Source organism: Neovison vison, chromosome 12 (assembly GCF_020171115.1).
Source record: "Neovison vison isolate M4711 chromosome 12, ASM_NN_V1, whole genome shotgun sequence".
Lineage (NCBI taxonomy): Eukaryota > Metazoa > Chordata > Mammalia > Carnivora > Mustelidae > Neogale > Neogale vison.
The window spans coordinates 97,506,608-97,518,780 of NC_058102.1; the positions used below are offsets into that span (position 1 = coordinate 97,506,608).

The 12,173-nt window shown below is 34.9% G+C and overlaps 1 protein-coding gene and 2 pseudogenes across 1 annotated transcript; 1 reads left to right on the plus strand and 2 right to left on the minus strand.

Moving 5' to 3' along the window:
* The first annotated feature begins 251 nt into the window (after positions 1-251).
* On the plus strand, positions 252-888 carry LOC122891083 (annotated as a pseudogene).
* A 3,047-nt stretch (positions 889-3,935) lies between these two features.
* On the minus strand, positions 3,936-4,874 carry LOC122891082 (olfactory receptor 6C3-like). The gene has a single exon (XM_044226472.1). The coding sequence runs from the start codon at positions 4,872-4,874 to the stop codon at positions 3,936-3,938; it is 939 nt and encodes a 312-aa protein (XP_044082407.1).
* A 5,612-nt stretch (positions 4,875-10,486) lies between these two features.
* LOC122891568 lies at positions 10,487-11,429 on the minus strand (annotated as a pseudogene).
* Positions 11,430-12,173: the final 744 nt, after the last annotated feature.

A 12,173-nucleotide genomic window follows, 5' to 3' on the forward strand; every position in this document is an offset into this window, starting at 1 on the left:
TCTTATCTCCCCTAGTAATTGGCACAATTGCTTCTTTGGGGGACACAGTTGTGATATGAATCATTTTTCAGATGCATATTGGTGATATATACATTATTTGTTTCCTATGAATATCTGCCTTTTACTTTAAAAGGAGGAAAAAAGTATACCCACTTAAAGGGGTATATCTTGTGGGGGGTAGGTAAAATGTTGAAAAGAGTTTAAAACATATAATGTTGCTCTTTCATCTGGTTATTGTGTCATGAGGCACCATGAGCAGCAAAGTATCCAAGTGACACCCTGTACTGGTGGTATGGGAAGTCCTGAATGGGAATCAGTGCCAGTGTCAGAAGTTTCTGGAGATGGTGGAGCTGCAGATCAGCTTGAAGACCTACAACCCACAGAAGGACAAATGCTTCTCAGGCACATTCAGGCTCAAGTCCACTCCCTGCCCCAAGTTTTGGGGGACCAGCAGCACTGTGATGAGTCCAAGATTGTGGATATTCCCCACATGAACACTAAGACACTGAAGAAACTCAACAAGAAAAAAGAGTTAGTCAAGAATATGACCAAGAAGTGTGATGCCTTTTTGGCTTCAGAATCTCTGATCAAGCAGATTTCACAAGTTTTGAGTCCAGGCCTGGATAAAGTTGGCAATTTCCCTTCCATGCTGAACCACAATGAGAACATGGGGGTCAAAGTGGATAAAGTGAAGTCCACAGTCCAATTCCAGATGAAAAAGTTGCTATGTCTGTCAGTGGCTGTTGGCCACATGAAGATGACAGATGATGAGTTTGTATGCAACACTTAGCTGTCAATTTGCAGGTGTTGTTGCTCAAGAAGGATTGGCAGGAGGTCTGCGCTTTATGCAACAAAAGCATCATGGGCAAGTCCCAGCACCTGTACTAAGGCATACCTCAATAAACCCTTGTACTAACATTAGAAAAAAAAAGAGAAAGAAATATATACTATCCATATGAAGATCACTAGTATTGGTTTTATAGCATAACTTTTTTCTGTGCATAATAAATTGAATCAATAAAATCAGCTTTTCATAGAAAGCATAAAAGAGAAGTAATGACTACTTGCTGTTTTCTGTTTCTAACCATGCAATTCCCATTCACTTCACTCACTTTGACAGCTGCAATTTACAATCATTATTCTTTTTGTCCAGGATATCCATTTAATTATATTTCTTACCTTTACTTGGAATTCTTACTGCATTGTTGGAAATGTTGTGAGCAGTCCTATATTTTATATTCATATGGCCCTGGGTATATGTTTTTATAAAAGATTAGTTCCATTCTGAAAAGTCTCCCTTTTTATCTGTTGCTCAAAATCTTATAAAGTGGAAATGATCTGTTCTATTAATCTAAATGGCTAGTGCATGCCTGCAATGTAGTTGCTTTGAAAGTCTTTTCAGAAATAACATCTGAATGATTTTCAATATAAGAATTAGGAAGAAATTAAAAGAGACCCTTAATCTCAGGAAACAAACTGAGGTTTGCTGGGGAGTGGGGAGGGATGCATAAGGTGGCTGGGTGATGGACATTGGAGAGGGTATGTGCTATGGTGAGTCCTGTGAATTGTGTTAGACTGATGATTCACAGACCTGTACCTCTGAAGCAAATAATGCATTATATGTTTAAAAAAATGCAACAGCAAAGGCAAAGGAAGACACAGCATTTGGAGAGCTAGAAAAAACTTTTCATCATTTGCTGCTATAAAGCATTAAGAAGTACAATAGGTAAGAAAAAAAGGAGGAAGAAATTATATTTGTGAGCTTCATAATCTGCTTATAGTAAGCTGTTAATATCCACATAATAGGTATTAAATATAGTTAAATATTTAAATTAAATAAATATTTACCTAGTTTGTGCATGGACTTAATTTCTCGAATATATCTCAGTGTTTCCTAATGTACATTGATAAATACCTGAAAAAGTCTTAGAAATCTTGACTATGGTCATTGATATAAATTCTTTCAAAATAGATCTGAGATAGTAATAGTTACAGTGTGGTACCAGGTTAACTGAGTGTAAGATGAATAAATGATCCACAATGCCATTTGAGGGTAAATGGAGGCTTGCTGGAGAGTCTTAGAGAGTATCATATCCTATTCTCAAAAACTCTTCTTACTGGGGTACCGGGGTGGCTCCATTGCTAAGTGTCTGCTTTCCACTCAGGTCATGATCCCAGGGTCCTGAGATAGAGCCCTGCATTGAGCCCTGCATCGGATTCCTTGCTTGGCGGGAAGCCGGCTTCTCCTTCTCCCATTCCCCCTTGTGTTCCCTCTCTCACTGTGTCTCTCTCGTCAAATAAATAAATAAACATTTTTTTAAAACCCCGTATTACTGAGGGAGAGCATGACTTTTTTTTTTAACATATGTGATTATGACCAAGAAATAAAATAAAGGTGAAAACTGAGATAATAGCCAAAGCAGACAGGTTTGTCTTACACATGTGACTTTGGGTTAAAAAGAATCAACCTTTAGCAGTTATAGTGAAACTGACACTAATTGTGCTAAGGCAGGAAAACTGACATTTTCTTTGACAATGATAACATTACCTGGCCAATAGGCTTCTCATGCTTAAGTAGCTGCATTGATCAAATTAAATTTTAATTTCATGTAGTTTCTCTCCCCCACTAGAATCTGAGATAAGTTAGAGCAAGAATCCTCCTTCTCATCACTGAATCCCCAAAGCTTGCCATAAGTAAGAAAAGCCTGAATGAGTTCATTAAACATTACAAAGTCCTTTAATTTAACAATCCTAATATTGAACATGAGCTTTTATTCATAATTTATTACAAGTGAACGTCAGGGTGAAGATGAAAGTAACCCAACTAGTCTGGGTTTTGAGGTGAAAGGAAAGTGACTGAAATGACAGTTCTGAAAGCTGCAGTCTCTGTACATTGAACTTTCTACCTCAATTTCATCATGTTCATTCACCTATAAATCAGAAGCAATAATGTTCACTTTCTAAGAAGTTTTGTAAAATAAATACTGCATGTAATTTGCTTAATACAGAGTAGAGCATGTAGAATATTATCAGTAGATGTTATTTCTCTTCCGTACTTCCCAAAACCCTAAAGTCAGTTCTAGATGCCACAAATAAAGCTCGGTTCTCCAGAAAGGTCAACTTCCAGTGGTTTATCATAGTTTCATCCATTTTATACATTTGGTTTATTTTTACATTGTCTGTTCTTCACCTATTTTTTAATTTTTGGAGGCATTTGATCTGCCTAAGGAAAAATACTTCTGACTAAGAGAGATTAGTAATGAATAGCACCCCATAAAGTTGTTGGCAGGATTAAATGAGTCAATACAAAGAAATCAATAGCTCTAGAAGGTAGAAATTGCTGAAAATTTTTCTATTATCTTCTACCCCCTTCTACCTCCTTTCTCTGCCTCCTCATTAGCATCTTAATTATGATAAACAGTGTAAATATTTTTTAGTACGTATGAGTCTCTAATCTTTTAATATTTTAAAGTAGATAATCTTTTAATATTTTAAAGTAGATATTTATATTTTATTCCCAGTCCTCTGGTGATTGTGTTTACTTGATTTCATGGAAATGACAAAGAGAATCAAAGGTTTCTAATAACACTATCTATTACTGGGTAAGAATGAAAAGTTCAGAAATCCGCATCAATGCTGACACTCTTTCCATCAAACTAAATGCCCAGTGTCTCTTCAAAGGTAAACTATTATCATTCAGAATCATAATTATTAACCCAGATGTTTTACTGCATTGAAAAAAAACACTTGAATTTACAGAAAATTCTGAAACAATATTCAGTTCATCAAATGTATTGAGTTCAATGATTAGGAACTTTAATATGGGAGTGGAAAAAAGGGGATAATACATAACTCTAGTAAAGGAAAGGGAGTTTCAAGAAAGTGTGAATAATAGTATTTACAAGAACGTCATCCTTTTAATGCTCCTTACACTTTCATTTACTGGAGAAAATCATAACCTTTTGGATAGTATCCTTAAAGGCTTGCTTTACTTGTTGGTTCCTGAGGGTATATATAAATGGATTCATCATAGGAGCGACAGAAGTATTCAGAATAGCCACTCCTTTGGTCAATGATGCCTTTTCTTTTGCAGAAGGGTTGGCATACATGAATATGCAGCTTCCATAAGAGATGGAAATGACAATCATGTGTGAGGAACATGTAGAAAATGCCTTTTTTCTCTGACTGGCAGAGGGTAGTTTCAGAATTGTTCTAATGATGAACATGTAGGACAAAATTATTAGTGCCAAAGTGAAAAGCAGAATCACTATGGCAGAGTAAAAACCGATCACTTCTAAGAGCCATGTGTCTGAGCAAGATAATTGCAAGAGGGGAAAATAATCACAAGCAAAGTGATCAATGACATTGGAGCCACAGTAATCTAACTGGAGAAAAAGAATAACTGGTGGGAAGATATTTAAGAATCCTGTCAGCCAAGCACAAAAGACAAGTAAAATGCAGACTCTTTTGTTCATGATGGTTGTATAATGCAAGGGTTTACAGATGGCAACATAGCGGTCATAGGACATGGCAGTTAGAAGGTAAAACTCAGTTATTCCCATGAAGATGAAGAAAAACAACTGAGCTGTACAATTATTGTATGAGATCGTCCTGTCTCTGGTGATAATTGTGCCCAGAAATCTAGGAATACAGACAGTTGTAAAGGATATTTCTAATACAGAGAAGTTCCTGAGGAAGAAATACATGGGAGTCTGTAGATGGGAGTCAACCAAGGTGAGAGTGATGATGGTCAAATTACCAGTGATGCTTAATATATATGTGATAATTAAGAAGAGAAAAATCATAATCTGAAGCTCTGGGTCATCTGATAGCCCTAGAAGAATGAATTCTGTGGGTACTGTGCGGTTTTTCATTGTTGATCCTTTCTTCCCCCCTTTAGAGTGGAAACTGTATGTTCCCCTATAAGACATAAAAATTTAAAACAAGATTGAGGTTAGAGTACAGAATCTTAAAAATATCCACAGTGATGAATAATCTATGAAACCCAAAAACAAATGATTTCCTTCAGCAACTCCCCAATTTCTACTGGACCTCACATTCAAGTAATACATATTATTTGAAGTTAAATACTGATTTCTTTTTGTTGAAAATGCGCTGTCATGCACCATGGATAAAAAAAAAAATCTTGTGATAACATTTAAGCAGAAGCTATTTATTCTAATTTTTTTAAATATTAAGATTCTAATTATTCTTGAAAATATTTAGCTCCTTTTTAAAAAATCATGAAGATATTCTAATTGATATTTTTCTTTTCCTCAATATTATAAAAAACTAGTCTGTATTATGGATAATTTAATTACAGGGTTTCAAATCTCACAGGGGTTATTTAGGCCTGCCTCCACAATTTGAGACCTACATAGTTTAGGAAACTTTCACAAGGTTGCAAAATTCGTCATCTAATTTGTAAGTAATCATCTCACTGTACAATGTGCATGTTTATGCATGGGAATGTTTTGTTGACATTCTTTCATGAATTACTTTAAGAGTTTGGTTGATGCTATCACACTCTTATATATATTTTTTTGCCTTGTTGATAAATAGGCTAGAAGTACAATAAGGTAACATTCTATTACTAAATTAAATAGTTGCCTAGAAGTAGTTGAAGTCACTCAATGCATAATCATTTTCTTTTCTTTTCCTTTTTTTTTTAAATAATATTTCTATGGAAAATGAATAAGTAGATGGTCAAAATAATATCAACTGGGAAGCAGATATTTTTTCCAATAAGGAATTTTAATAATAATCTTGTGTATGTAACAGAATACATTTTCAAATTAGTAAAAACTGAACAATAATTAGTAAGCAATTATTTAATTTTTAATATTGAAATGATTGTAAATCCACAGACATATATGCAAACATGATTATAAAACATTTATGTAAAATGAAGATTCCATATCTTATATTGAAGAATAAAAAATTTACTTACTTCCTGATTCTTCTTGATGATCTTGTCTCAAATTTTATCATCTGATTTGCTTAAATATTTACACAGTTTCAGAGCTGGTAAATTGAGTTAGCAAAATATTTGGTGTCTATTGTGCTCTCAAAACAAGTGTGTTGATTTAACTTTTTTATGGTTCTTAGGGATTATAATTTTCTTCAACTCTTGATATCCTTCATTCCTGATACTATGAAATGCTGACAACATTTTATTATAATTCAACTCATTCTTGCTTTTCATCTGTCAAACTCCACATACAAATTCAATTACACCTAGGTTGACTACTACTTTTCCACTTGCCTCTTTTCATATACTACAAAACACTTATTTATCCAATCATTTTTCTTTCTATTCATGCAAACATTTAAAATAAATATCTTGTAATTCTATGATTATACATCTGTGAAACCTAAGTAATATTTTCCTCAAGTTCATGAACTGCTATATTTTCCTGCAAACACTGTTTTGAGAAACAGAATATATGGAATGTTCTTCTCTATGTCTGACATACAAATAGAACTGGACTTATTTTATCTGTGTCTTTTTGTTGACCCGGGGGAATTCATTAAGTAAATAGAGTGCCAAGGAGAAGAATCATTAGAGGTGAATCATTTTTATAAATATTGATTAAAAAGTACAAAAAGTAAAATGATTCAGGAAAATAGACAAATGTACAAGCGGCGAGATCCTAAGTATGTGAAAGCTTGATTTAGAATTCCACACTTCTATTGCTTCTCAGCCTTTTGGCTAAGATCAAGTGTAGAATTTCACTCTTCTGTGACTGCATAAGGAATGCACATTTTTCTTCCAGAAACTGGACTGGTCTTCAGTAGAATTAGTGTGCTGATATCTTCTGAATTTTGGTAACCTAGAGAAGAATTCCTTATCAGGATGAAATGATGGAAAGCACTGCTGTGGATTTCTATTATGACTGATTGTCTTCTGAAATGGACAACCTCTTAAAGACTGACAAGAAGGTTTATAACTATATTGACCCTTTGAATTTAGGAAAGCCATTCCCAAGCCCCTCCCTAATGTGGCTTTTATTGCCTTTTGATGACTTTCTTCACTGTGCTATTTACTTCCATTAAACAGTTATTTATATTTGTGCATATGACATCTTCTCATATTAAGAATATTTATGAATCAATAAAATAAATATCTGCAAATCTGGCATTGGATATTTTGAACTTGTTTAATCCACAATTCCTTCAATGAGAGATGTCATTTTTATTCCTAGAAGGGTAATATATTATAGACATATAGGGGCGCATTGGTGGCTCAGTGGCTTGGGCCTCTACCTTCAGTTCAGGTCATGATCTCAGTGTTCTGGGATTAAGCCCCATATCAGGCTCTCTGCTCAGCAGGGAGCCTGCTTCCCCCTCTCTCTCTGCTTGCCTCTCTGCCTACTTGTGATATCTCTCTCTGTGTCAAATAAATAGATTAAATAAATTAAAATAAATACATATGAATGCCATACGTACACATATGTGTAATATAATTTTATATTTAATGAGTTATCTTTATTTCCTTCACAGTTATAAATGTGGACATAAAACATGTGTGCATTTAATACCAGTAGTGCAGATTAATACTATTTGTGGGGGGATGGGGTGTGGATTATTTACAAGATTGAAAGATGAGAGTATTTGAAAGACAAAAGAAAGAAGTGGGAAAGGATGAACAAACCACTGGCTCACACATAGGACAATACATAGATGCTGATATGTGTAGAATTTATAACTGCTACACATTAAAATAAGCATTGAAAATATTTATTCAAGATATTTCAGTGGAGATGGTGAAACTGCTTCTCTACTTATGAAAATTATGTTCCTTTGTTTTTAGTTTTGTATCCAAATAGCAATTCTTTTTGTATTTTATTCAGAGCTTTTATTGATTACCAGGCACTGACCATAAAATTATCTCATTTTTTCAAACAAGCAGACAATACAAAGCCATCTGAGGTCAATGCTATTATTATTCAGGTAAAGAAAGAGGGAGGAGGAAAGAAGTTAAAGTGTCTGGTGTCCACCATTTGTGTGTTTGTGAGCAACACAATCTTTAGTGACTCACAGGGAAAGGGAATGAATTTCTATCTCACAAAGCACTGCACTTCTTGAAATAGCCTATTAGACATGTTTCTTCTCCATATCTTTTCTCAAACTCCTAGATACTGGATTGTCTCTCTCTTTCCTCCTTGATCACCCTCTCATTCTCTAACTTTCTACCCTTACTGCTTTATTCCTAGTTCCTTATAGCTGTCTAGCTTTTCTCTAGGCCTCAGAATAATTTACTTTTAATGAAGACTGATTACATCTGTTACCCTCCTATCCACAAGCTAGTAGGCATCTGCTTTTTAATAATGTGTCAATTACCACCATGTATTCTGAGATTGATGAGTGACTATGTTTTAGGTCAATGAAACATTGTTCAAGCTATGAGGTTTCACTCTCCTCAAAGAATGGAGAATGGATTTTAATTACAGGTAATGGTTTGCTGTAACCTGTTCTAAATCAAAAGACAAAATTTGTTAAATCAAATGGTTAAGGGATCCAACTCTTTTAAGACTTTCTCTAAAACCTGAACTGGCATTGTATTACTGAATATTTCCAGTATGTATTACTAATCATTTTCAGTGATATAGTATCATGCTCTTGTGGAGGTAAGCCACTCCACAAGATGTTGGTTGGCCTCCTACTTACTGACTACCATTATTTAATTGAGCTATTATTCTATAAATTGAATTTTTAATCTCAGAAGTGTAATGATTGACAGATGATGTTGGTTCTGATAAGTTACTTGGTGTAACCCATATAGTTAAGAGAATCTTTTTGTGTGTGAAATAAATAAGGGTTTGCATCATAGGAGTTCCTACCATTAGAAAGTTCCAATGCAAACCTTAACAAGAATTGTTCTCAATAACTTCATGAAAAGTCAATACACATCAAATAAATTGATCTTCGCTTAGTTGCCAAAAGGTCTAATGTAAAATAAAAGGAAAATGAACACCAAATGCATTAGAAAATATTCAATTAAGTATTCCTTTGTCATACAAAATGTCTAGTTATGATAAAATGCACATTTTATTTGATCACTGTTTTAAAAGCTAGCTCACTGTTATGTACATTATTACATATGTTTATGTTGGGTAAAATATTTAGTCAGAGCACTAGGTCGTTGGAACCATTCTAAATTATTCAAATGTTTTTATGTACTCAGTGTTTATTGAAAACCCACTACATGGCAGATGCAGGTTCTAAGGGAGTAGTATTAGTGATTCTGGTAAAAGTCTAACAACTGCTTTTCAAGGGGTGGAGGTGAGGGGCTGATCTGTAGAGCTGATCCTGTTCCAAGATGTGAAGTCTCTCACATGGCAGGTTTCAAGCTATTTCTGTGGGCTTTCTGAATGCAGAATTGAGAAGACACAGCACAACTGGCTTTTGGGAAGCATCTAGTCAGGCCCTGTACCTTTCTGCGTGGACCACAACATTTTGTCTGCAGGGGATACAGAGATCTCTGCTCTCCTGGGCTGAGGGATGTGAGAGAAAACAGACAATAAGGAATGAGCATGTTTGATTCCTAAATTATAGGGTCTTTTATAAATTAGTAACTATTTTGTAAAGGAAAACTGAAAAACCTTGGAAGTAGGGGGCTACTATAATTTTATGTAGAGAAGTTGGGGGAGGCCTTATTGAAGTGACATGCAGATATCTGGGAGAGGAGTGTGTCTGGTTTAAGAACCATCTAGTGTAAATGCACTAAGGCCATAGGAGGAAATATCATGTGATTTGCTAAGAAAGATTTGTTTTTTTCCTTTCTAATATTAGTAAATGTATTGCTGCTTATACTGCTAGTCTTCTGGTTAGACCATCCAGTATAGTACTGAATAAACACAATGGTAGTGAGTTCGTAACTGATTTTTGTTAAAATGATTTTTCTATGAACAAAGTATATCATGAAACAAATAAGGTTTTGCATCATTTGCACCTAAATGAATTGTATGTATAAACTGTTATATCAAAATAGCCAGAAAAAGTAAGAGAATGTTATAACTCTAAGCCATGACTGTATTTATGGTCTTTGTATAGTAAATTAAAAGTGTTAAACATGACTTAATATTTTCTGAATTTCTAGAAGGTGTGTTTCCTGATGGAATCACATAACAGTTTCTCTCTTATGCTCTTGTTTTTTTTTATGTATCTTAATTTTTAAGAATTGTTGTGGAAAAATTGGAATTTAAAAATATTTAGAAGAAGAAAATGAGGTCATTTTTATAGTTATAGAGTGGAAAGACTAACTCAAAGGAAGGGAAATGCATGAGAAAGTGATTGGTTTTTAAATGGAAAAGATATATATTCAAATACCCTCTGTATACTGTTGGCAACAGAAATACAAACAATGAAGTAAAACTGTAGTGAGACTATGTTGATATTCATAGACATTTGAGGGACCTTGTTTTTTGTTTACTTGTTCTTTATTATGCCTCTAATTGATGACAACACTTTTATCCTTTATTTTTTATTTGTTTGAGAAAAATACAATCTTCTTTGCCCTGTCCATGAAGGCTTGCTTGACTTGCTGGTTCCTTAGGCTGTAAATAAAGGGGTTCAGCATGGGGGCTACTGAGGTGTTTAGCACAGCAACACCCTTGCTCAGAGACACTCTGTCTTTTGCTGCTGGATTAATGTACATGAAAATGCAGCTGCCTGCCGCATGAGATGGAGGTGACAATCATGTGGGATGAACAGGTAGAAAAGGCCTTTGTCCTCTGACTAGCAGAAGGAAGTCTCAAAATTGTTCTAATGATATATATGTAGGACAGAATTATTAATGCCAAAGTGAACAGTAGAGTAAACACAGCACAGGAAAAGCCCACTATCTCTAGGAATTTTGTGTCTGAACAAGAAAGATGTAGTAAGGGGAAATAATCACAGGTAAAATGGTCTATAACATTGGACTTACAGTAATCAAGTTGTATGAACTGCATGAGTAATGGGAATATGATTAAGAATGAAGCCAACCAAGAGGCAAAGACAAGGAGTTTGCAGACTCTGGGATTCATGATGGTCATGTAATGCAGAGGCTTGCAGATGGCAATGTAACGGTCATAGGACATGGCAGCTAGAAGGCAAAATTCAGTGACTCCCAAGAGGATGAAAAAAAAGAACTGAGCCATGCAGTCATTAAAGGAAATGGTTTTATCTCTTGTAATCAAGCTGCCCAGGAACTTGGGTATGCTGACAGTTGTGAATGAAACCTCTAGCAAAGAGAAATTTCTGAGAAAGAAATACATGGGAGTCTGGAGGTGGGAATCCAGCAGGGTAAGGGTGATAATGGTCAGGTTCCCAGTGATGCTGAGCATGTAGGTGATGAGCAGAAAGACAAAGATGACCCCCTGAAGCTGTGGATCATCTGACAATCCCAGAAGGATAAACTCTGTTATTTCTGTGTGGTTTTTCATTTATTTCTTCTCTTGTATAATCTAGAGGGAAAAATAAAGCCAAGCAGATTGTAGAAAAGAGGATTATCCACGGATAGTTCAGGAGTTTATCTCTGGAAATAAATATATTATGCCATACCAATTTGATATAGTAGATCTTTAAGACATCTTAATAAATAGGTGACATGTATAAGTAAGTTTTTATCATATGTTGCTTTCTGTGTTTTACATAGAATGTTTCTCCATAAAATCCTTATTTCACAGATTGGAAACTGAATCTAAAAAGATTTTTAAAAATCTTATCCAGGGGCGCCTGGGTGGCTCAGTGAGTTAAAGGCTCTGCCTTCCACTCAGGTCATGATCCCAGGGCCCTGGGATGGAGCCCCACATCGGGCTCTATGCTCTGCGGGGAGCCAGCTTCCCTATCTCTCTCTCTGCTGCCTCTCTGCCTGCTTGTGATCTCTGTCTGTCAAATAAATAAAATCTTAAAAAAAAAAAAAAAGTCTTATCCAAACCATGTATTCCAAATGAGAAGAACAGGGGTTTTAGTTAGGTTTTTTTTTTTTTTCTTTTTTTTTTTGCATGTTTGATAACTGGAATAGAAATGCTGCCTGTTGATATAAATGTACTTCTTTCATGGGTCCCCTTCTTAATAGGAAACTACTTGTCTTTTTTCCAAAAACAATAAAAGTGTCTCCTTTCCTCATTTCTGTCCCTTAATTTCCTGTACTATTACTTACTGTACTAGTGTAACATAGACAAGAT

What these genes read in the sequence shown, in the direction of transcription:
- LOC122891082 (XM_044226472.1), bottom strand. Translation starts at nt 4,874, where the DNA reads ATGAAAAACCGCACAGTACCCACAGAATTCATTCTTCTAGGGCTATCA.